The 25,710-nt window shown below is 49.4% G+C and overlaps 1 protein-coding gene across 1 annotated transcript in view; it reads right to left on the bottom strand.

Moving 5' to 3' along the window:
• Positions 1 to 25,710, bottom strand: part of LOC131566053 (heparan sulfate glucosamine 3-O-sulfotransferase 3B1-like) — a 31,420-nt gene extending 5,710 nt beyond the window's left edge. The window contains exon 1 of the mRNA XM_058817235.1: positions 25,268 to 25,710. Within this exon, the coding sequence (XP_058673218.1) occupies positions 25,268 to 25,710 (443 nt within the window). The remainder of the gene's footprint in view (positions 1 to 25,267) is intronic.

Here is a 25,710-nt window from a genome sequence, read left to right as displayed (position 1 = left end):
CTGAAGGCTGGGATTTCAAGTCCACACAAGTGGAGTTTCACATGCAGATAAACATCATGCTGGTCTACCAGATACCTGGGATGTGAGAGCTTCTGGAAGGCAGGAGCTAGTATGTGTGCCAAAACCAGCAACCAGAATAAAACTCTGACTAATCCTTCGCCTTTCTGGCCAACTCTGCAACCCCATAATGCTGTCACAGAATAGGGCCAGTCAATAACACTCAGAGCAACTCTTAAATTTGTTGTGGGCTGAGGTAGATTTCAACATTTGCTCATTAAGTGGTGTCCCCTTTTATGGCCACATTAAACCCAAGTTCTACATCCTGCACTGGCCACCAACTGCTTTTCAGCTTGATTTAAGAGGTTGTTTTCCACCCATGAAGTCCTTAATGGCCTGGGACCTGCCTAGAGAGGAGAAAGATTCCCAAAACATTCTCAGGTCGCCCGTGTTCCACTGAGGCCCTTCAGCTTTAGGTCAGGTTCATTGGATTGCTGGTTGTATGAGGCCCTGCATTTTGGGACTGATTTCTCCTCCAGGACTACTACAGCCAGTATTTATCAGTCTCATGGGAATGATGCAAGGTTTATTTTTCCCCTCCTTGCACAAGAAAGGCATTGGGCAGGGCTGTGAAACAGGAGGAAATTGCTGGGGATGGAGTGCCAAGTCAGTTGATTCAGTTGGGAAACACAGGTTCTTAATTAGCATTTCAGCAAATACAGAGGAGCTCACCATAAGTGGAAGAAAGCAGGGAGTAACTCTTTACCTAAGAGGCATCCATTGGCCTGGCATCAGCCCCTTTGCAGAGCAGTTCATCCCCTGGGCCCACACTGCACTTGTGGCTGAAAGCATTCAGTTCTGGACAAGCCTAAACCTCCCAGATTGTTATTTTTGGAGAGGACTTAAATTCCTGGCAATTTAAGAACATTTTGCTGGTGACCCATCACAGCAAGCAAAGCAGAACAAGGCACATTGACACACCTACTGCCCTCAGGTTGGCCAACACGGGCTGAGGTGAGCAGAGGTAGAAGCAAAACCTTCATCCCACGTACAAGGCCTGGATCCACCAGAAACAGCCCTCGGGCCCCTGCTCTCCCTTCATTGTACCACATGGGTGCCAGGCACAGTCCGAAACTGAGACCCTCAAGATTGTCTCAGACTCTGCTTTGTTTGCAAAGTGGCTGCATGAAAGAAAGACAGCTGCAAGAGAAGCCAAATATTGTGGCCCATAGAGGTTGTTTGAACCTCTGACAACACCACATCCAGGAAAGCAAAGTTTTACTGCATGGGCATGTCAGTTGTGGGAGCTTTCCCATGGTTTCCATAATCTCCCACAGAGGCACCATCCATCATCCTGGCAGCCAGAGACAGCAGAGCCTCAGGGACAGAAGGAACTGGTACGTTGGCTGGTCTGAACTCATAGTGGTGGAAAGAAGAAGAATAATTTATTCCCATTCAAGCCACAGCTGGAGAAGGGCAACTTGGCCCAGCAGAGCACTGCAGCTCCAACACAACACACTGGACACACACTTTGGTGGGAGGAGGACCAGATCCAGAGCTGAGCATATCTGCTCCTGGGGCTCCAAGACAGCAAGGGCCATGCTAAACTACAGCTGCTGCTTTGGGATGGGAAAGAGGAGCTGTGATGGTGAGGAGCCACGATGGCCTGGTGGGATGCAGCCCCTTGGGAGAAAGGAGTGGGGTCCAGCAGAAACCTGCTTTCAGCTCAGGTGGACACAGATCACCCCAGGCAGCTTGTGACCACTGTGGAGCCTCTGTTTCCATCGAGGATTCTCAGGCACCATGGAGACGTGGGCAGCTCCTGCCAGCACTGCCTGACACAAGGTGAGAAAGGCAGAGGTGCAGCTACCACTGCTGTCCATACAGGAGAGCAAAGGGAGATGAGAGAGGGAACCAGGCTGTGGGAAACAGAGAGCTCAACTGAGCCCCAGGGCTGGATAGAGACACCACTGAGGGCCATAGTGGAAACTGTAGTAGAAAATACAGCATGAAAACCTTGGCAAGCCATCCCTCCTGCCTTGTTATCCTCCTGCCTTCTGGCAACCTGGAGTTCAAAGACCTCTGGAGACAGCATCTGCATCCAAATCATCCTATTTCATAGTGACTATGAACTGTCTAATCCTTTCAAACCCACAAATACTTCTGGCCTTGAGAATATCCCACAGCAGATAGTCCCAGCACCAAATCACTGCCTCTACCTGTCATTTGAACTCCATCCCCACTTCCCTGCTTGGGAAGGGACGAGGCACCTGCTTATTTAGCATGGAAGAAGGAAACGAGGATGAAGAGCACCAGCAGACTCCCAGCATCCTTGATTCCCCACCCAGCCCAGCCAGAAAGCTGCTGACTGGGGCAGAGCCACCACAGCTGGGTCCCAGCAAGGGGAGGAAGCTGCTGCGTGAGCACAGCTATGAATTTTGCACAGCTATGAATTTTGCACAGGCAAAGAGCAAGCCCCTAACCCTGAGCTATTAACATGTCAAGAGGGACAGAGGAAAAGCTTTTCCTTTAATGAACATTTCCTCGGTGAAGCCTGCACCCTTCGTAGGCGAAGTGATAGGCTTAGTCTAAAGATGGATTGGCCTACTTTACCTATTAACCACTTAAACTAATGTAATAAAGGCTCTCTTCATTCAAACAGCCCTAATCCCCAGCCCCACGCAGCTCTGAAGCCTGGAATAAGAAGGGATACTAAGATGAACTCAGCCAGGCTGTTGCTTGGAAAGGCACTGGGCAGGGCATTTTGTGGCAGGGGGTTTTAGGCGTAAACTTTTCCAATGTGAAAATCAGACCCAGAGTGAGATAAATTTACAAAGCGGGGATGACAGGTGGCCACATGGTAATCCAATCCTGAAGCCTAATGCCCTTTGTGGCAGCTTTTGTCCGCACAGAGGGGCTCCAGGCTAATCTGCTGCTACTTCTCAAGGAGGAACATGCCAGGGGGGTGAGAGGACCCCCACAACCTGTTGCTGCCTTATTTGCCACAGGTAGGACAGACCAGTGCAGGGCAGAGCACAGCTGTGGTGTCTGGTTTTACCCCTGGGGATGTCTGCTGGCCCCCCGTGCGCCTCCTGCCACGGCCGGCCCCTGCTGGGATAAACCCTCTGCTGTGGCGGAGCCCAGGGCAGGGCTGACCCAGCCCCAGGCTGCCCAGCCAAGGCCCAGCTCACTCAGGCACCCCCTGGGATAAACCCATGGCCGGTCCCTGCTGGGATAAACCCTCTGCTGTGGTGGAGCCCAGGGCAGGGCTGACCCAGCCCAGGCTGCCCAGCCAAGGCCCAGCTCACTCAGGTGTGCTGCTGCCCAGCAGGAGCTCCAGAGCTGAGCCATGGGCTTGCCTTTCTGAGGAAGGTTTCATGCTGGGTAGATTCCTATCCAGCCCCTGGAGCCACCCAGCACCACTCTGGGAGATGCTCCCCCTGCTCCAACAAATTCAAGTAATGAGTCCCACAGGTAAGTCTTAAAACCGGGTTGTCCTGTGATGCAGCTGCAGCAATGGCACTTCCAGTCTCCAGCCTCTCTGCTCCACACCACCACACTTCCTCAACGCTCTGTGCTTCCTCAGTTTCCCTCGGCAAAGGGGATAAAACTCCTGGGGGAGATGGAGTGCACTCATAGCAGTCCCCACAGCAGCTCTGCCAGCAAATACAGCAAGAACCACTTTAGCACAGAATTTCTAGACTTTCCCCCCACAGCTGTTCCTAGAACCAAGGAAAACTGGGAAATGTGAGGAAAAGCAAGTCCAATTATTCAGGACATCAGCCACATTTATGCCAAATTCATGTCTGTAACCCACAAACTTTGCTTTGCAGCCCAACACTGCAGACACAAAGCATCTGACCTATCTCTGACCAGTTTCTGCCCCATTCCTCACTGATGGTTCAAGAAGGCAAAAAGTGATTCCTTTTCAGAAAACCCAATTTTGACAATCTGATTTTTTTCATGGGAAAGTGCCCCCCAAACCCTCCCAAGAAACTGCATAAATTAGATTGAAAAGTTATGGTGAGAAGGTGAATAGAAATACAAAAGGTAAACAACAAAGTTCTTCTTCTCCCATCCTAGGGGAAAACAGATTTTTTAGCCTGCAGAGTAATGACAGAGGGTTTGAAAATCCAAGATGACACCAAGCTAAAGTACAGCCAGTAACAGAACAACCCAGAACATGGTACAACTTAACGCACATGATGAATTTAAGATTTTTTCTGCATTTTTAATTTACAAGTCCAAAAGCAAACAGGCCCAGCAGTGGTCTGTTCAGTCTTGGAACAGCTCTGAGGAACCAAGTGCAGAAGATGAGGGAGATTAAAGCTGCATCCCCTCAGAAGCTGATTCTTTCCAGCATGCTGCATCTCCCTCTGCCTTGTCCCCACCCCAGGGGCAGTTCAGTACCCTGCTCCCATCTCAGCATGGGCCTGTTCAGCTTTGCTCGGGTCAGGATCCCACCAAAGCCAAAGGGCTCATTTCACACTGCAGTCGATCTGTCCATCTGTCATCTTAAGCGAAACTTTTTTAAGGAGGGCTTCACTGCAACAGCCAATTCTCACTCTAGTTCCTGCTGCTTCTCTGCCTTTCCTCTCCTCCCCATATCAATAAAAAAATTTAGGCAGAGCGAGTTAATTCTAATATCTTGGAAAAGAGCTGTAGACACTCAGGGAAGGATGGGGCGGTACCTCCATTGGTGGTAGCTTTGCCTTACAGCTCATCCCCTCTGCCAAGGTGATACCCAGTAGCTCCCAGTTTGCAAGGCAGCATGTTGCTGTCAGAAAGCAGGAAAAATGTACAGTGCTGGCAAGAGCAGCCAGGGGCTGGATCAAAACCACACAGCTGTAGCACATACTGGCACCTGACCACGAGCAAGAGCTCAGATGCTCATCAATCAAAACCCCAAAGCATCACCAGCTCAGCTCCTGAGGCCACCACACTGGTCCCCTCCCGACCCTGTCAGGCCCCTTTGCCTCCATGGCTGATCACAAAACTGTTGGATGCCAGCAATGCTCCTTAAAAGCAAGGACCTAACCAGCTCTGGGAAAGAATGTTAAAGTAATATAAAGAAAACAAATAATAAAATAAAATTAAAAAAAATAAAAAATAAAAAATAAAATAGCTTTAATTGCATCACAAACTCTGCCACCAGCACACAGGTCAACTGGCTTCAAAATTACCTGCTTGGCTTTGACTCTGCTTTCTGGTGACAGCAACGGGAAAGGGCAATGAGGGAGATGGAGGAAGAGGAAGAAGTAGAGAGAGAAGCAGTAGCAAATTCCTCTTTGGGGGTGTGAGTGCTTGCTGCTTTATTATTTGATACATCATCTTACAAAAAATTTTCCTTGGCTTCAGCTGCTGTTGCACCACAGACCTGTACAGTAGCAGGCAGTCTGTCCTTTTTTTATGACCAGTGGTAAGAGCAACATGTGTGCCTTTGTCTCAAGCAGGAGTCTGTTGTTTGGGTTGGCAAATTATACAACAATAAAAGGGAACGGCTGGGAACCAGCCTCGGCCTTTTTGAAATGGATGTAACCCTATCCAGCTCCGTTGAACACTCACCACGATGATTACACAAACCAGATGATGGGAATTAATGAACTTTGGGGGTGAGGAAGGAGTAGGTGAAGAAGGAGGGAAAGGAGGAAAAAATACGTCAGTCTGAAATTAATGTTTTTCTCACTCTCCTTGCTCCCTGTCCCCAGATCTGCTAGGTACCCTTCACTTTTGGGGGAATTTTGGGGATTAAAGAAGGGAGAGGACAGTAACTGTGTGTGAAGAGCACCTGTGATGAAGGTGCTCTGGGACTTCAATGGGACTAAAGAGCTGGTGGCCATGGGTGGCATCACTATGTGCCCCACAGCAACAGGCTCTGGTGTGGCTGAGGACCCTGATCTAAGCTCCTTTGATGCTGATGAAAAGCTCCATCAAAGGTCTGGGGAGTGGGGAGGTGCAGGGCAGTGGCAGATGGCCCTCTCGTCCCCACTGCACGTGGCACAGCCAGGACACACCAAAGGGCCCTGGCAAATCAAAGCAAGAAGTGCCCCAAGGAGGGGGCAACACACCACAGCAAATATCATGGCTTAGGATATTTTTGGGGTTTAGGTTTGTTTGGTGTTTTTCCTAAATAAAAGACTTTATTCACCTCTTCAAAAGTCACTGCCTCCAATCAGACCTAGGAGCCACCACAGAGGCTTGACCCTCTCTATGCTGGGACATGAGGAGCTAACCCAGCCACAGAGCTGAACAGACAGTTCGCAGCAGCATCTGAGCACCAGCCTGGACAAAGCAGGGCCTGATCCATGGAGGGTTTGTGCCTCTGGGAACAGTGATGGGTACAACAAGCTCCACCAGCCTCTGCTGCAAAGGCAGCCTCCCACCCTCTGCCAGACAAAACACAGCTCTCACCCACATGCCTCCCCTACTGCATGAGATGAAATGGGTTAATTAGGAGCAGTCTCACAACCAAGATATGACATGCCATCCCTTGCAGGGCTGCTGCCTTCTATATCAAAGTGCCACATATGGTGTACCATATAGCTGCAACCTACAGAGCAGGAATAACTTAGATCAGCAGAAACACCTGCTGGGAGTCTTGTCTGCACGGAGCAGGCTTGTGCTTTCACCTGGAAGCACAATAGAGAAGCCCAGGTTGCACCAGGACTCCTGGGCCATTGATGGGTGATGTCACCATGGCTCCTGGGACATGCCTGCTCCTTGGCAAAGGCTGCAAGGGCACGAAGGTGGCCTTGGAGGTGGCTGATTGGAGCAATCCCCCTTCCCGCCTGAGCTCAGGCTCCATGCAGGGCAGCCTCTGGGAGGGAGGGTTCAAGGAGCCGAGACCACCCTGGAAAGCGGAGAGAAGGGCACCCTCCCTCCTTGCAGACACTAACAAACATGAACGTGCCCACAGGGCACCCTCCTTGCAGACACTAACATGAACGTGCCCACAGGGTGCAGTCCTCTCCTTGTGGCCCTCTCTCCTGTGGCCTGGGGATCTCCAGCCCTAGCCAGAGGAGAGAAAGGGCAGAGCAGGAATGGGGCAAGCAGCATGCTGTCCCCTACTGCTTTCTCAGCCTCCATCCAAATTCAGCTCCAGAGGCTTTCTTTTGCTTGATGCACTTCGTCCACCTAACAGTCCTCAGCTGATCTCTCTTCCAACCCCTTGTCTAGGTGGTTGCCCCATTCCTGTAAGTGTCCAAGGCCATGTTGGATGGGGCCCTGAGAAATCTGGTCTAGTGGGTGGTATCCCTGCAGGGGAATGACATGAGGGGATATTCAAGGTCCCTTCCAACCCAGGACATTCTATGATTTCTCCTGAACCTCTGCATGCACAGCCTGTCCAAGGCAAAGCTCCTTGCTTTGCCCATTTTCACCAGGCCCTGCCCTCACACCATAGCCCCAGTCCTTGCACCATCTCACCAGTCCACCCCTCCCTCCATCTCCAGCCTAGCTGCACGTCTGGCAAGCACCATACCTTCCCCAAGGAATCTCTCTGCCAGGCTGAGGATGCCCAGGCTACCTGGTCATTCCTCCAATAGAAACTCCTCCAGCTCTGCAGAACAAACTCAGAATGTTGCCACTGCCACTGGGTAGGTCATGCACCAACTGAACACAGGCTGCAGGGATGTGGATTAGGAAGAGCTAAATTTCCAATTATTTTTTTTTACTCTTGCCCAAATAACAGCGTGAAATGTTACAACTGCTAAGCAAGAACTTTCCTTCCTCCTTTGCTGGAGCCAGGCAAGATATTCATCAACGTCCCCAGTTCATTACACAGGCCCTCCTCTTCTCTTTATGTAAACACGGAAGCCTCTTTCTACTCCCCACCATACTTAAAAGCTCTGAACTTCCACTAAATAATTATCTTCACCGGGGGGAGAGGAGCAGCACTTTACATATCAAAGGGCTGCTTTGGAGGGATTTACAATAATTTAAGATGAAATGGTAAATATTCTATTCACTCCAGTCCATCTCCAGTAATAATTATAATCCTATTAGCAAGGTCCCAAGAAAGTGATTTCATTATCATCTAGCGAGCATCTATGTGGATTTCTTGGAGGGGTGGGATGGGGGAGGCCATAGGCAAATAAAGAAGGAAAAGCAACAAAAGACGCAATTGCCAGCATCTCCCTTCCCCCAGCAGGATTTGGGCTCCATTGTCCCGATGCTTCAATAGTGCTTTGCTCTGAAAATAAGAGCTTTTGAGCGCGGTAAGGGGGTGGGGCTGAAATGAGCATCTTATCCCTTTGGGTCACCGCCGCTCCCCTTTCATGGCCGAGGGTCCCCCTGGTGCCGCTCCAGGCCACAAAGAGCTCCCGGTGCTGTTCCGGCAGCCCCGGGCAGGCGGCAGTGCCACCATTAAAAGCTAATTGCTGTTCATGGGTGAGTTCTTTAGAATATTGCCCAGCATCACCGGGCTGTGCTGCCACCGGTCAAGCCATGTGAGATAACTCTAATCTGTCTCCATTTCCCTCAAAAAGGACAAAAAGACTGGTTTTGTTTAAAAGCAGAGCAGGGAGAGGGAAGTTCTGTGAAACCCATGATTTAAGGGGGAAAAATCCCCTGAACTCAGCAGGAAATATGACTGAGCTAACTGACAAACTGGGACTAAAGCCCCTTTATCAGCAGATCGCAGCACCAACTGCCTACACCAAACGGTGTGCTTTATTGCTGCTCCATGTCAGCTCTTCATACACCCCGTTGGAGTGTTTAACTGGAATGTTTCCCTGCAGGAGTGCCTCAGTTGCACCGGTGTAATCCTCTTCCCTCTCTTCAGGCACCTGGGGGGCCCCAGTGTGAGTCCCCAGCCCTGCCCCAGGAGCAGCAGCTCAGCTCTGCTCACTCTGGGAAATCAGAAACTGCTCCAGAGCTGCGCCGCTTGCAGGCTTGAAACGAGCCAAGATCACTGTCACAGTGTGCGAGAGTTTGTTGCAAAGCTGGAGAAACATTTTTCTCAATAAATTAAACAGACAACAGCCTGAAAGGGAGGAAAGAGGAAGAATTTTAGGCATCCAGAGAGATTTCAGTGCTTACAACTCATTCTTGGTAAAAAATAAATTCTCTGGACTGCCTCTGCCTCTTACTCTTTTGCAACCAGAAAGACCAGCAACTTCTCCTCCCTCCAGAATTTATAGCCTAGAGTTAACATTATGTGTACTAACCTCCTACTATATAAAGATTTGATAGATCCACTTACAGACTCATTGCAAGACAAAGTTCTGCTCTTGAAGAGTGCTAGTCAAACACATCCTTGCACCAGAGACATGAATTCTTGAACTCAGCTTTACTTTAGTAGCACCAATCCTGTCCTCATGAGAAGCTGAAACCAGCGTCTGGACTGGGTAAGCACCTGCAAGCACAGAATGTTCTTGTCCAGAGAAAAGCCAGCAAAGTAAGAGAGTCAGGTATTGGCTTAATTGTGGAGACAAAAAAGACAAAAACCCCACAGATCTTGCAAGGTGTTTGCTCGCTCAGAGTAGGCCTGTGCAAAGGAAGCAAAGGAAGCCTGTCTTGGAAGAGGCTTAAAAGCAGATGAAGAAATCATAAGGGTGGGATATCCAAAACACATCCATGGCACCCAGGTGACAGGAAGGTCTCCTGCAGCAGAGGATGTGGGACTAAGACAGTCCACATGAACACAGAGACTCTGATCTCTGGGGTTTGGCTTCAACTCCATCAGGAGAATAACTGGGCTGTCCCCACAAGTCCCAGCCAAAGCCTACACCTCGCTGCCAGCTTTCTTGCCCCACAGCAGCCACTCAGACATGTCCAAGAGGCACCAATGGCTGGTTGATGCTGTCAGGGAGCAGAATGGTCCCCACATTATCCAAGAGGAGGCTGTCATAGAATTACTAAAATGCTTGGATACTCATAAATCTATGGGACCAGACGGGATCCACCCCAGGGTAATGAGAGAGCTGGCAAATGAGTTTGCAAAGCCACTCTCCATTATTTACCAACAGTCATGGTTTAGCGGTGAGGTTCCGGATGACTGGAAGCTGGCCAATGTGATACCCATTCACAAAAAAGGTGCAAAGGAAGATCCTGGTAATTATAGACCAGTCAGCCTGACCTCTATACCTGGCAAAATAATGGAACAGTTTATATTATGCGCCATCATGCAAAATTTGCAGGATGGCCAGGGTATCAGACCCAGCCAGCACGGATTTAGGAGGGGTAGGTCATGTCTGACTAACCTGGTCACTTTTTATGACCAGGTAACCCGCCTAGTGGATGCAGGGAAGGCTGTAGATGTTGTTTACTTGGATTTCAGCAAGGCCTTTGACACTGTCTCCCACAGCATACTCCTAGACAAACTCGCTGGCCGTGGTCTGGACAGGAATACCCTTTGCTGGGTTCAGAACTGGCTGCATGGCCGGGCCCAGAGAGTGGTGGTGAATGGTGTCACATCCAGCTGGCGACCAGTCACCAGTGGTGTCCCTCAGGGGTCTGTGTTGGGGCCAGTTCTGTTCAATATTTTTATTGACGACATGGATGAGGGCTTAGAGTCTTTTATTAGTAAATTTGCTGATGACACTAAATTGGGAACGTGTGTAGATCTGCCAGAGGGACGTAGGGCTCTGCAGAGAGATTTGGAACGGTTGGATGGATGGGCAGAATCCAATGGGATGAAGTTCAATAAGTCCAAGTGCCGAGTACTGCACTTCGGCCACAATAACCCCCTGCACCGATATAAGCTAGGGACGGTGTGGCTGGACAGTGCTCAGGTGGAAAGGGACCTGGGGGTGCTGGTTGACAGTCGGCTGAACATGAGCCAGCAGTGTGCCCAGGTGGCCATAAGGCCAATGGCATCCTGGCCAGTATCAGGAACGGTGTGACCAGCAGGAGCAGAGAGGTCATTCTTCCCCTGTACTCAGCACTGGTGAGGCCTCACCTGGAGTATTGTATCCAGTTCTGGGCCCCTCACTTTAGGAGGGACGTTGAGATGCTTGAGCGTGTCCAAAGGAGAGCAACGAGGCTGGTGAGGGGCTTGGAGCACAAGCAGTATGAAGAACGACTGAGGGAGCTGGGGTTGTTTAGCCTGGAGAAAAGGAGACTCAGGGGTGACCTTATCACTCTCTACAACTTCCTGAAGGGTGGCAGTGGTGAGCTGGGGGTCGGCCTCTTTCTCCGGGCGATAACAGATAGAACAAGAGGACACAGTCTCAAGCTGCGTCAAGAGAGATGCAAGTTAGAATTAAGAAGGAAGTATTTTACAGAAAGAGTGGTCAGATACTGGAATCATCTACCCAGTGAGGTGGTGGAGTCATCATCCCTCGAAGAGTTCAAAAAAAGCCTGGATGTGGCACTTGCTGCCATGATCTAGTTGAATTGTTAGAACATGGGCTGGACTTGATGATCTTATAGGTCTCTTCCAGCCTTGAATTTCTGTGATTCTGTGAACGCCCACTGCTCACACCACAGCTTCTTCCCTCTCACCCCTTCCCGGCCACCAAGGCTCAGGCACAAATCCCCGGTGTGGCAGGAGCACCAGCCAGTACTGGTGGTACATTCAACTATCGAGTCCACAGCCCCAAACAGCTCCCACACCCACCAATTTGCTCTCTTAATTGTAGCAACAGCACTAATCCTCTCAAAGACTTAAACCACTTGGAGCACTGCTCCTTACAGGTCTTCAAGACATCCTCCTAGGTCTTGGGAAAATAATTTCTTGCAGTTAAGGGAGCAATATAATCAGGTTAAGCCCCAGAGATGTGAGGATCTGGGATTTGGGGGAGGCAGAAGTGGCTACTGAGACACACAGTGCTGGCACTGCAGAAAGAGTACAGCCTATTGGCATCCTGCTGCTATCCCAGGAGCACCAGGTGTTTCAGGAATTAGATGCCCAAACCAAGTGGCACCAGAACTCATCCAAGGGTCGAACCACCAACCACTGCACATGGACCAGAACATCCTCCTGGCTCATTCCACCTGTGACACCAGAGCACCCTGAGGCTCCTGCCCCTGGCTAGGCCACCTGCAGGTATTCCCAATCCAGGCGGCCCCCAGGAGGTTATCCCACCAGCCTCATCCCTGCAGTACCTCCTGTTCCAGGCCCTGTTCCAGGGACTCCTTTTGCTGCATGCTGGAGGTGGGGAGCCCAGCGAGCAGGGTACACCTCGATCTGGACCCAGAGAGCACATCTGGTGCACGGGAGATGGTCACATCTCCTACCCCCCAGTCATCTGTACAGCAGCAACACACTGCCACACTGCTTCTGTAGCCGTGCTGCAATAGGGAACTTTGCCAGTTTCCCAGAAAAGGAGCTGGCTCAACAGAAACAGCTTCTGGTTTGGGCCATTCTAGGGTGCAGGTCCATGCCAGTTACATGGATATAGATTTGTATGGCACACACTCATAAATCAACTTTCTGGTTAAGTAACCCTGTAGTGACCATGGCAGCAGCCTCTCTCCAGCCACCAAAAGGCAGCTGAATGTGAGTGGCCAACCCTGGTCCACCCCTGCTGACACTGAGAAACACCTGACAAATTTCTACCCAGGAGAGCACTACAAGGAGATGAACTTCCCAGGCTTTGCCTCTCCTCTGGGGCACTGCCAAGCCACCACATTTCACCTGCTCCAACTCTGCTAGAAAGAGGGAAAAAAACCTCAACCCACACAGCAAAGAGCCAACTCCAAAAGGAAATACAAGTCAACAGCCACTCCAGCAAGATACAGGTAAGACCATGTTCCCCTAATGCAATGTTCATAAATCACAGCCCTGCTGAGAGGTCTTTTGTATTTTCCCCAACATAGAAACAAATGCCTTAATCTGTGTGCCTGCACGGGCAGGTAATGAGTTACACTGATAATGTTGCCTTTTGTAAAACACCTGCACGAGTGGCCCAGAATTTGCACAGGGAGGACTTTGTTTGCCACCTTGACACACATCTCTCCTAATTAAGCCCAGCCTTCCTGCTCTGGGTCTTTACAGACATGATTAGAGAAAAAAGCCTCCTGATAGACTCTGGAGACCTGAGTGATACCCCAGCTCTCACCCTTGGGATCATAACTCATGCTGGGGAAGTATCCCCCGTGATTTGTCTAACCTTGCAGTAAGACAAGCCAAAGTCAGGCTTGAAACACTGTGCTGAGTTAGAATCCCAAAAAGGGACTGGGGGCAGCTCTGCTCCTGCTCCTCTTCCTCACCATGGACATAACAAAGCAGGGAGGGGGAGCAGGGACACTTTGTTCACCCAGCAGCACTCTGTGGGTGACATACTCTGTGCACTGACATACTCTGGAACAACTTCCATATCACATCTGAACCAGAGACCACTAGCCCTTCCACAGCATGTAGGAAGGGATCTCACAGGGTGGCCAGGGCCAGACCAGGCTTGAAACAAATCTTGAGACACATTTACATCTACAGTTTTATGAAAAAGCCATGCAAAATCTCCAGGAATTCACTTTCTGCACCAAAAGGGATCCAACAGGCATCCAGCACCACCTGAACAGCAAAGACCTTCAAAACAACAGCACAGAAAACAGTCAGCTTTTCATTTTCATTATGAAGAAAGAAAGTTATGGTTTTTCCTGCCCTTTCTGATCATCTACATATGTTCACAGGCCAAGTAATACCAACAAGGTTCTGTCAACCCTCAGCTGCACGACTCCACCTGCCTCTTCAGCAACACCCAAACCAGCCTTGGAACTGTGCAGCACTGAGGCTTCTCCTCAGCTGTGGGACAGGGAAGGGGGTGCCCCTCCGACCATCAGAGCACCTTTCCCATGGCCAGTAACAGCAGGGAAGAACAAATCCATCAGAGGAAAACCAGGAGGGTGCTCAACCAACCAAGCACGTCCTGTACTCACCAGCTGCTCACTACCCTTAGCATCTCATTGAGTGGGTCAAGAATTTAAAATTGGTTTAGACTTTATTCTCAGCTGAAACACCTAATTAACTTCTGGAAGTCTCATGCTTCCTTCTCAGAAGGGAGGGGTGGCACCAATCCCAACCATCACTAATCTGGGCACTGGCCAGGTCAGTGTGACCCTCATTGGGATGAGCTAAGTTTGCCACCCACTGGAACAAAAGGCAAATTAATACACCGGTGATCCTCTCAGTACTGATCCCTAAATGCATTTTAGTACAAATGGGATTGTCACCTCAACTCATTTGTTAATGGATTTGTGATTCGCTCTCATAAAGGAGTAGTGCTGAAAATCAAGGATCTCTCTGTGGCAAACAGACCAGGGCAGTGAGACATCTGTCCAAAATAAGATTTATTCCACCAACATCTCTAGTCAGGCCAGGATGAACCTCCTGACTCTCCCCTCCCTTTGACATCTCACCTCAAGAATCCAAGAGAGAAAATACAATTAATTTCCAGGACTAAAATCCAGCATGCCCATTGAGGCAATCAGGCTGCAGGTTTGTGGTGCCACCAGATCCCTGCGTCCCCAGTGACACTGCAGGACTCGGGGTAAAACAGAAGGAACCAAACCAGCCTTGGGAAGGAGAGAAATTCCCAGTAAAGGAGGGAGACAGGTGCCAATTAGGGAAACATGAAGGAGCAGGTCTGTCTGCAGACTGCCTTTCTGCCCAGTCATTACCTGGGATCTTGGTGTGGTCATAAACAGTCAATGACACCCAGCCAAGAGCTCTTTAAAGAGCAGTCTCAGCTGGTGGAGATGCTCTGCTGCAAGTACAACAGATGCAAAGCACTGCTTCTCATTAAAAAGGTATTCACATAATTAGAGACTTCACATGGCCATACCAATGATTTGGTCTAGTCCAGAGCACTCAGGCACTATTTAAGGGCCTGCTTGCCATTTCTGATGGCTTGGGTTGTGCTTGTGTGTAACCCTGCCATCTCCTACACCTCATGCACTGCCATGGCAGGTCCATGGCTATGGTGACAACCAGGAAGGACTTCACGAGTAAAACTACACGTGCCAAAGCCCTCGAGCAACCTCCAGCATCCCACTCTGCTTTCATTCAGAGCCAATTTCCTTCCAGAGCCAGCCATGGGGCTGAATTATCCACAGGTCCTTCAAGCCCTTGTACATAAAGAGCACCGTGGACCAGTCTGCCAAGGCCTTAGAGCACAACCCAAGTGAAATGGCTTTTCCCTGAACACTGAGGACTCTGAATGACAGCTATTATTATTCAGATGAAACCAAGTGTCAGATTAACAAATCAATGGGCATAAGAGATATAAAATGGGTGACTATTGAAGCTTTTCAAATACCCAAACATATGGATGAAGCAAATGTGAATTGTAATTGACTCACCCACACCTTTGATCTCTACACCCTTGGGTTCTTAAAGAGACAGCACAACCCCCTCTGACCCGGCTGAACTGCTCTGGGATTCCATTGTGAGCCTCACAAAGTCCTTTCTCTCTGCCTCCATCTCCAGGATGTAGATGCAGCCTGGTGCTTGAAAAGTGAGAGAAGTGAGCTCTGCCCTTGGAAAGCCGGGGAGCTGGAGATGAACTACACTACCAAAACACAGCCTCTCACGTGGAGCCCATCACCCCAAGCATCTCCTCCACCAGTCCTCACCCTGGTGGTGGCTCTCAGTCACCTAGATGTGCATCAGGAAATCTCCTAGGAAGCAGCAGAAGAGGGTCCAGAGCAAACATGGGCAGCGACAATGCTCATTGCCCCACTCCTGGAGCCAGACGTGGCGTCTCATTGGTGTTCAAGGATTTCCCTGTGCAAAACCAAGGGCCAGACTTTGCTGATGGGTTCAGGGCATGTACATGCCCCTGCTGTAAAATCTGGGCTGGTCTGGAAGAGCTGGAAGCTGCTCTGACCTTCTCCAACTACCTTAACAGCACATAATCACTAATGTTTGATTAAGAAATCTGATTTTTAATTTTCACTAAGATGTTTCTGCAGATACATTGAAAATAACATAGAGCTTAAACAAATGTCTCTAAATTTTTACATTTGGAGTTTGGAGAGAGCTTCAACCAGTTTTATATCAATATGTGAGAAAATGAATAAAAGAGCATTACCAATTTTGATACCATACAAGCCTCAGCTCTCCAGCAGTCACAAGACAAGCAATTGTTTGGGTTTAGCTTCAAGCCTCATTACAAACTTAAGTTTTCATAGCTCTTCCAGGAAACCTAGCCCGTCTTATTCTTCCCCTCCATTCTGTAAATGCCACACAAATATGCCTTCGGGGAGGTTTTGAACCCCACACTGTAGCTTCCCCATGTTCCCCATGTTGGGAACAAGCTGTCCAGCTTAGCTCTTGCTATACTGAGTCCCAAAGCGAGAGGAGCTTTGGAACGCCGGTTGCTGAAGGCAAATGCCAGCAGCTATTCCCAGCTCGGGGCTCTTCCCCATCAGGCACCGCCACTGGGTGAAGGGATTCACTCTGGGAAGGCAGAGATTGGCGTGTGCCCTGTCCCCCAGCACCAGCAGTGGGTTTGATGGGGGAGCTGGGTGGGGCAGAGCAGGCATTGCTCTGCCCCCATTTCTGGGCTCTGACCCAGCTGTGCAGCTGCTTGACCCAACTGGTGAGCGCTGCTGGAGCAGCCGAGCCTGCGACAACTGCAGGGCTCACCCGCAGAGGAGCCCCGCAAGAGGAAGACTGTGGGGAGGAAGGCGGAGAAGAGGAAACCCACGGGCTCTTAAGCTACTTTAGGACCACATGAGCTTTCTGTTTATATATAGCCCAATTAATTATTACACTGCATTGAGCAGTTTGACCTTGGAATCGTCTCCAGGGGGAGGCAGCAGGGGCAGTGCGGCCGGGGCAGCTGGCCAAGGCTCCGGTGGTGCTGGTGGCTCCTCTGCAATTCCCGGGGCACACAGCAGCTCCCGGCCCCTCTGGGCTTGCAGCAAACCCAGGCTGAAACCCTAACCGGCTATTCCACTTCTGCTTTGGCAAGGCTGATATCTCCTCTCAAGGGTTCCTTCCCTGCTCAACACCCTGTATTAGCTTTTCCCTCTGCTTTTCCAAATGCCATGCAGACAGCCCAAGGCTCATTAGTTACCAGACCAGCTCAAGAGGAAAATTAAAAGGGGAGGAAAAAAAGGTGTTACAAGCTTTGTGTTAAGTTGCAGCAAGTCAGTGCACTGCAGGGAAAGGGAAAATGGGCTTTGCTAAGCATGCCCTCAACAAGGGGCAATGCCCAGGCTGCCTGGCTTTTTGTAGCTCACTTTGGTTGGTCCAGCCATAATAAAGTCAGAGCAGGAGCCCAGGGATGCTCAGAGCCACCCAGACATCTACCACTGCCCTACTGGTCACAGGTGAGACCTTCATGAGCTTTCTCCATTCCAACCCACTTGTGGAAGAAGGAACCCCCTAGCCCTTGGGACACTGGCTCTGATCCAGCACAATTCACTGGACGTGGCACCAGAGGTGTGTGCAGGGGTTCAGAGCAGAGGCACAGCACCTCAGTGGCAGGCAGCACCTTTGTTCCCACACACAGAGACACAGGGCACAGCACAGTCACGGGGTCCCTCTGCAATTCATGTTTAGCAACTGCATTCATGGCCCTGTGTACAAACAGCTGAGGACCGTGTACAGCCACTCCGGGACCGAAGGGCTGGGACACACCTCCTGTTTACTCCAACACCTCCTGATTTCCTTCCAAGCCTAATACATCTTCAGAAAAACAAATGGAAGGCATGCCAAAGCTGCAGGCCTTGCCAGTTTTTTTTTTTTTTTTTTTAATATTTCATAGCTCAGTGAAGAAGCAAAGCACTTTATTAGGAAGACGCTGGGGTTTCATCCTCCCCCTAGTGACAGGAGGGTCCATGCTCTGAGCCTGCTCAGCCTCTGGACCCCATTCCAAATCAAAAATACTACTGGAGCATAACCCCAGCACAATTGTCCTTTCACTAAATGAGCACTTTTCCTAAGATTTCCCACACCTCCCTGTGCCATTCACCCACACTTGAAGTTTAAGTTTTCAAGTTTCAAGACTTTCAAGCTTTAACGCAAGTTTGCATTTGATAATCAAAAGAGGCTGAAACCTTGGGGTTTTAATATAAAGCTTGTCAAGATGCTTTATTGAGGTTCATAATTGTAACAGATTTTGGTTTCTGTGGGGTCATTTTCTGCACAGAGACATGGACACACCCGAAGGGTTTGGTCTTGGAGCCCATCCCTAGGCAGAGTTCTGGACTGCATTGGACAGAGTCATGTTTGGGAACCTGGTTCAGTCTCTGTCACCACATGCTGCTGAAGACTCGTCTCCTCATCAGAGTCAACTTCCCACGTGAAAAAGTGTATTTTTACAGGGAGTTAGTGTAGCAGAATACAGTCATACTCAGTACTGTTGGACCATGTTTGTGGCAATGCAGGATTTGGCCTTGTGTTCACTTTTAGGAAAGATCTGTCAAATGCACACATCCATAATATTGTACATTGGCATATAAAATGAAAGCCCATGCACAATAATTCTCCCTCTCTTGTGGAAGAGCTGCCTGCTGCATTGACAGGAATGAAAAGTCTGTGTCAGTTCCAGGGAAAGGTTACAACTGCTCACTTTTATTGCAAACCAGCCACTTTGGTGTATTCGTAGAAATCCCTTGTACCAGCAGAGAAGACTGGCCAAATTACAGCTCTGACCTATGGAATTTTATCAGCACAACACTCACAGTAAGACCAGGACAAGGGAGGATGACACCCACCAGCATAGGGATAGCAAAGACAGGCTCCCTGTGTGACACCTTACAAGCCACATCGAGGGCAGGGCAGAGCCAGCTGCTCTGCATCCCAGACAGGCTGCAAATTAAACTCTGGGTCAGACCTGCTGCCAAACAGAGCCGTGACTCCCTTGGTGCCAGGGCTAGGTCACACCATCCCTCTAGAGAGATGTTCTTCCTCCCTCCCTCCCTTTTCTGTATGGAGAGAAGAAAACAAAACTGCTGCAGAAGCAGCCTGGTTCCAGGGCGTTTCCAAGGAGGTTAACGCAGATATAAAGCATTGAGCAGAACCTGGAATTATTTTTCTCTAAATAAAGTTTCTCTAGCCACCACGTGGCAGGACACTGCCATGCTCACATATCTTGACAGAAAGATTTTAAAAATGGAATTATTCATTTACCAGAAATCAGTGTGAGATCTGCCAGCAGCACCTGCACACCTATTTTTCTCTAACATTCCCACCAATATCACCTAAAGTCCCAAACACCAAAGTTTCTGGTCTTGTTCGAATGATTCCTGAGGCCACAGGGCCAGGAAGAAAGGTTAGGCAGCCAAGCAAGCCAGCTCCCAAAAGTCCCTCCTCATCTCTGGACCTTCCCAGTACAGGGGCACCACATGCTAAATCATCATCGCTGAGTTAATTTTCTCCTCCTTCATGGCTATTCCTAGGAGGAAAACCACCACAGGGGATACTCAAAGCCAGCATGGCACCAGGAGAGATTGTCCCCACTGGATCACTGTAATGAATGGACTCAGGTACACCACACATCCCAGCCAAGCAGACCCTGCTCTCCCTAGGTGGAGACAGAGGGACTGTGCTCTTCCATTTCTTCCCCTCATCTGACCCATGGCACAATGTGATGCCCTTTCCCACTTGTCTCTGCACTCCTTCTCACCACCTTCAGACTGGCAGCCACTCCTTGAAGGCAAAGTTACACCACCACAAATGTCTGTCCTGAATTTACCCCTCCTTTCCTCTGAGCCTGCTGATAATCAATATGTTTTGTCACAGGACCCCTTGTTTCCATTAAGAAATCTAAGATAAGGTCCATTGCCTCCATTGCCTTCTGGCTGCTGCTGGGCTGAGTACCTTTAAAACGTACATGGTATTTCTGGAAAGCTAATTAAGCATGCAGCAAGCTGCTGAAAGACCTGGAATTGCAATGGTTAGGGCAAGCCCCAGTACAGTCATCAGCAGCAAGTCAGGGCCCAGCACAGCACTTAGTCATTTCCCACAAACCAAGGAAGAAGCCTCTCCAGCCTGTCCTCATGCACCACATGGTGACAACAGGTAGTAGCTGATAGCCCCTGACCCACTAATTACACCACTGAGACAACATGTCCCACTATTTGTTGTTCTTTGAACCCATATGTTACCCATCCCACATGGCCCTGGCCCATTCATTATCACCTGAACCCATCAGTCACCCATGGCCACACCACCAGGAGACGTGAATCCTGTGCTGAATGGTCACTAAATCAGACTTCTTCCTAATTAAATAGCCCCTAACCCAAGCTCAAGTGAACAGAGCAGCAGCAAGAGAGGCCTGGATTCAGAACATTCTTATCATCAGCAGATTGGAAATCCGGCTCCAAAGAACAGTAGTTCGGGTAGAGTTTCTGTAGCCGCTGCATGCAGGCCTTGCTGGATGCTTTTAAAACCAAAGACTTGCCTGGAAGTGCCTTGAGCTATCCAATGCTCGGGGTGTGTTACAGACACCTGCCATGGCCCAGTTGAAAAGAAAAAAGTAATAAATCCCAAACTCCGAGCTGAGCCCGTGGGTTTTCATTCCCATCATTTTCATGCCAAGGAGCACAATGCTCCCGGCAGGCCACGGGTCCTGCGCTAACACGATTAGCCAGGCAGATCCACCGTCCGCATCCGTCACCCCCAACGCTTGGTCAACTTTGAAAAGTTCAGCAGCTCAACAGGTGAGGCCATGAAACCCGATCACAACAGACAATGTCATCCCCCCAGCGTCGTGCTGGGAAGAACTCGTCACGTGCGTCATATCGGGCAACATGCTTGAAACAGAGCAGTGCACTGAAACCCCAGCAACACGAATAATCTTTGCCATCTGTTTGAACAACTCAACCCTCCTCAGATCTAAAGGAATGATCCCATGCAAACACAAGGGCCTTGCTGACTGACTATAGCAGTCCAGCCCTTCTTTTGGGGGCCACTTTCCTCCCAGCGTTACACGGCAGCTCAGGACACGTCGTGGGGAGCCGCTGCAGTGGCCAAGGGGGCACTGAACTCCATGCACATTCCGAGGGGCCACTAAAAGTCCCTGCTTGCTTAAGCACAACACAATGCAAGGTAAATAGTTGAGTTTTAATTTTTTTTTCACATCAAGAAAATAAAATCTCAATACCAAAATTGTTTGGCAAAACCTTCCCAGAGAACACAACTGTCCTTTAGGAGATGCTTGTTCTGACCCAGCACAACTCACAGGAATGCAGTGGAGGAACCAGTCTTTGCTCAGATGCAGTCATTTGCACCCAAAGCCCAGTTGGGACTATCAGGACTGTTCCCAAACTTCCTGGGGCCAATAAACCGTGTGACACTCAGTGGAAACCAACCACGGTTCTGTCTGTGCTGCTGGGTCCATGCATCACTGGGAAGGCAATTAAGCAGCAGGTATTAAACCTTCATTAAAGCAGAGATTATAGACCATGGCCAAACACAGGGGCAAAATCCTGCCTTGCTCAAGATTTGGTTCATCAGGGCTTTCACCCCAAACTTTTAACCTTATTCTTCTTTGCTCACAGCCTGGGCAATTGCAAGCACCAGCTTGTACCCCCACACATTCCTTGGGGGAAAAAAACAGCAGGCTCATGGGAAAAATTATAAATAAGGAAGTTTCTCACAATTCAGGAATTGCTTTCAAGCAGCACCTTGCACCCTAAAGTCCAAACAATTTCAGAGTCTAAGAAGTGCATATTTGAAACAGTTTATCACACACCACCAGACCACAGGGCCTGATCCTGCTGATCCAAATCGCCCAGCAGCAGCAAGGACAATGAATTAAGGCAACCTAGGAGTAGTGGGAAGAGAAAGCACCAGCATTTTAAGAATTTTCCATAAGAGAAAAGAAGAAAAAAGGACAAGAGGTGTCCCTGGTGCTGTGCTAGAAGCAGAGGAGTGCAGCCTCGTCCTGCTATCGCGGTTACAGCCGGCACAGCCGCGGCAGAGGTTCCTAGCAGAGAGCTACAGACTTGAAATATAAATCAGTGATGCTGAGTAGGGCTGACAACACCCAGCCCAAGGCAGGAGGGACTGGGCATTACAGCCCACGGGGCTGAAAATAATAACAAAAAAAAGAAAAAAAACAAAACATGTAACACTAATGACAATCATTTTTTCTTACAATAATTAGAGGACAACAGGCTTTCAAGTCCATAGGACACTTCAAAATGCATCATTGTTGAATCAAATGAAGAAAATCATAAAAGAAATTCAACAACTGATTTTCTAGGCTTGGAAAAAACACTTCCACCAAGCTCTACTGTAAACCCCAAAGAAAGCAACGACATCCCTGAGGCTGCTCAGCCAGACACATGCACGCAGGCTGTGGAGCTGAACTCCCTACTGCCACAAAGAGGGAACTTCTCTACTATCCAAAAATTCAAGGCACTTCATAAAATTAGTTTGCAATAGTGGCTGGATCCCATTTCTCCCTGTCACAATACATATTTTCACTAGAAGCAGTTAACATGCTGTATTCATTAGGGGAGGGGGGGGGGAGAAAACCTTGCAATGTGCATACAGAAGTTATTTCCACCAATTTTTAGTTATCTCACCATTGAAAAAAAACCATTTAATTTGTCCTGTTTCCCCCCTGCTTTTCAGGAGCGATACTCAGCACCACTTGATGGTGTTCTGCATTCCAGACTATGGAAACAAACCAACAGATTTCATTTCACTTGACAGAAAATGGAGCAAGGAACAAGTTTGTATTTTCTCTTTCTAAAGTTATTTTCAATAGATGAAAAGTTCAGGCAGAAACAAGTAGTTAAACAGGATTAATCACAATCACCTCCAAAAATAAGAATTCATCAAGCCAAACAAGTAAATCTCATGCCCCTCCGTCTCGAAAATCTGAAAAATATTTTGGATGGCAGGAACAACTTAAACAAACAAAAACTCCTAACAAACATAAACAGATTTAGTCAATTAGCTAAAATACACTTCAAATGAGACATGGGTCAAAAATTTTATCTTCATCTTTTCAAAGTCAGGCAATTGGATTTGCACTACACTCTGAGTGCTGAGGACACAGTAACTCTCCCAGTTCCAAAGCTGAGTAGATTTGAGCAAAAGCATCTGAAAAATAAAGACAAGGCTTGCCCAGCTCACTGCACCATGCTGACACCACACACCTTCTACAGCATCTTTAATCCAACTGTATTGAAACACTAACAAGAAGATACAAGCACATCTCCTTATTGATACTAAGATAATAAATAAAAGCCTCATTAGGTCTGGGAGAAATAAACGTGTTCTTGAGGAGCGCTGGGAAGCCAAGATTCACTGAAGTCAGCAAGAGCTGGGAGTTACTACTCTATAGGATTTGACTTCTAATGACTAAATTTATAGGAACAAACTTCTGTATCTAATTCTAATTAAGTTAGAAATAATGCACAATATAAAACTACTTGTCTGCTGGTTTTCAGCCTCTCCCAAGTATTTTGCATTAATTAGCTCCCCCCCAGTTGAGCCAGGCCCCAGTACCACAGACAGCCAGACACACTCCCATCTTCGGGGTAAATCACACACAACTGATTTCAAGACTTCCAGCATCTCTTGCTGCTTGAAAGCATCACCATTCAGACCTCAACATTTGTCAGATCTCAGCTAAAACAGCCCTTTTGCGAAGATACTAATGAAAAACCACAGTATATTTGCAGGGATAGGGCCCACGCTGCTTAAAATTCAGCAGCTGATAAGGTGAAGCTTTAAGAAGTTAAACACAATACCTGTTCTCCAAATTTAAAAATAATGTATGTCCTTTAAATATTGGCTTTCACCCACTACATCTGGGATAACAGATGAACTCAATCATAAAGATTATTCTCTCCTTCTTCCCTTCCACCTCCTACTTGTAAAAGATTAATCAACCATTTTATGGTCTAATTTAGGTGCCTAATTAAAAACAGAGTTCAACACACACAACACCATTCTGCTGATAAATCCTGACAGGTTTTCTGCTCTGTTATATGCAAGTTCTCCTTCAAAATGGGAGATTTTTAAACTCAGCTGAATTTACAAAGGTTTCATTTGGGCTGCTGTGGGACGACACGCTACAGCCTCCACCGAGATGACAGAATTTCCTAAAACGAAACGGCTTTCAAATACTTCCTCCTCATCAGATCTTATCCTTCACTCATTTCACTAACTGCTGGGAGACGGCAACATTAAAAAAAAAAAAAGAGACATAAACGTAAGCGGACTTGTCGGGTGGGAGTTTCAAGACTACAAAGAGGTTACAATTCGGAACTTCACAGCTCCCATTTAGCTTCAAAGTTTCCATCTCCGCTTCTTTAGCATTCCTGTAAACACTCAGTAGAAAGACGTATTCAAAACACCCCGATAAAGAAACTTCAGTCGGAAAAGGGTGAGAAAGGCACCGAAACGGGGTCGCCGCTCGTTCGGTGTCCGCGCTTCTGCTCCGCAGCCACCGCCGCCCTCTCCGCCGAGCCCACCCGCACACAGACACCCCGGCCCGGGCTGCTCCTCGCAAAACCACTTACAATTACATCCATCCTTACAGGCCGCAAGCCACAGATTTATAATTTCCTCCCAGTGCAAAGGGTTCATCCCGTTCCCGACGCGCCCGGTACCCGCTGCACCCCACGCCGCTCCCGCAGTGCAGCGCCGGGCTGGCGATCGCGACCTCGGGCGATCCATCGGCTCCACAGATGATCACGGGGAAGGAGAAAGTGAACGGAGACTGAATGCAGGCAGCGAGTGAGGAAGCTTTACCTGGAACGTGGAGCTGCCGCCTGCCAGTCCCAGGCAGCGCTCCCGGAACGGGTCAAACCCCCTCCAAACGTGCAAAAAAATTCTCAAATGACTAAATCCTCCCCACCTCGTCTCCCTGACACAAAAAATGGAAAAAGAGAAAACGGGTCAAGCCCCACCGCAATGGGTACAAAAAAAAAAACCCCAAAAACCCAAAAAAACCCGAACCCAAAAGGGCCAGAAACCCCGCAAACACGCGGTGGCTGAGCGCACCGCCCGCCAGCCCGCGCAGAGCCGGGAGACACACCAGTCATCCCTCAGCAACACCCTGAGCTGGAGGAAAAGTACGCTCCAGCAAAAGACCGGGAAGTACAGCGGAATAAGAGTGTTTAAAAATATTAAATTAATATGTAACCTTTATAAAAAAATTAAATAGGGTTTGGCTGGCGGAAAACCTGCAGACGCTCCGCCGCCGCCCGGGCTAACGGGGACCGCAAGTTGCGCTCTGGGTTTATTATATTTGTAGGGGTTGATTTTCGGGGGAAAGCATTCGGCGGAGCATTTACTCTTCGCCTCGGGCGCTCCCCAACCTGCTCCGGAGCCCGGGGCGGCCGCATCCCCGCACCGGGGCGGCGAGCGCAGGACGGCGGGGACCCCGCTCAGCCCCGGCCCGGCCCGTACCTGTACCAGGCGAGTCCCCGCTCGTAGTTGCGGTCGAAGAAGTGCGGCTCGGCACCGACGGCGCGCACGTCGGGATGCACCCGCAGGAACTCCAGCAGCGCCCGCGTCCCGCCCTTCTTCACGCCGATGATGATGGCCTGCGGCAGCCGCTTGGTACCGGAGCCGTTGAAGAAGCTGGAGATGGGGCTGCCGGCGTCGGGCGCTGCCCGCTGCTCCTCCAGGCTGCTCTCCTCGCCCGGCTCTCCCGGCAGCAGCGGGGGCAGCGGCGGGGCGGCGCGGGGCGGCGCGGGTGACCCGCGGGTCGTCAGCCCGGCGCAGGAGCCGGCGCACGAGTAGAACATGTAGAGCCAGAGGAAGAGCATGATGAAGAGCAGCAGCAGCCTCCGCCTCAGCGGCGGCAACGCGACGGGGGCATCGAGGCAGCGGTTCAAGCGCTGCCCCAT

This window comes from Ammospiza caudacuta, chromosome 19 (assembly GCF_027887145.1).
Source record: "Ammospiza caudacuta isolate bAmmCau1 chromosome 19, bAmmCau1.pri, whole genome shotgun sequence".
Lineage (NCBI taxonomy): Eukaryota > Metazoa > Chordata > Aves > Passeriformes > Passerellidae > Ammospiza > Ammospiza caudacuta.
Note: the sequence above shows the minus strand (reverse complement) of the source record. Positions and strands in the feature narration are given on the sequence as shown.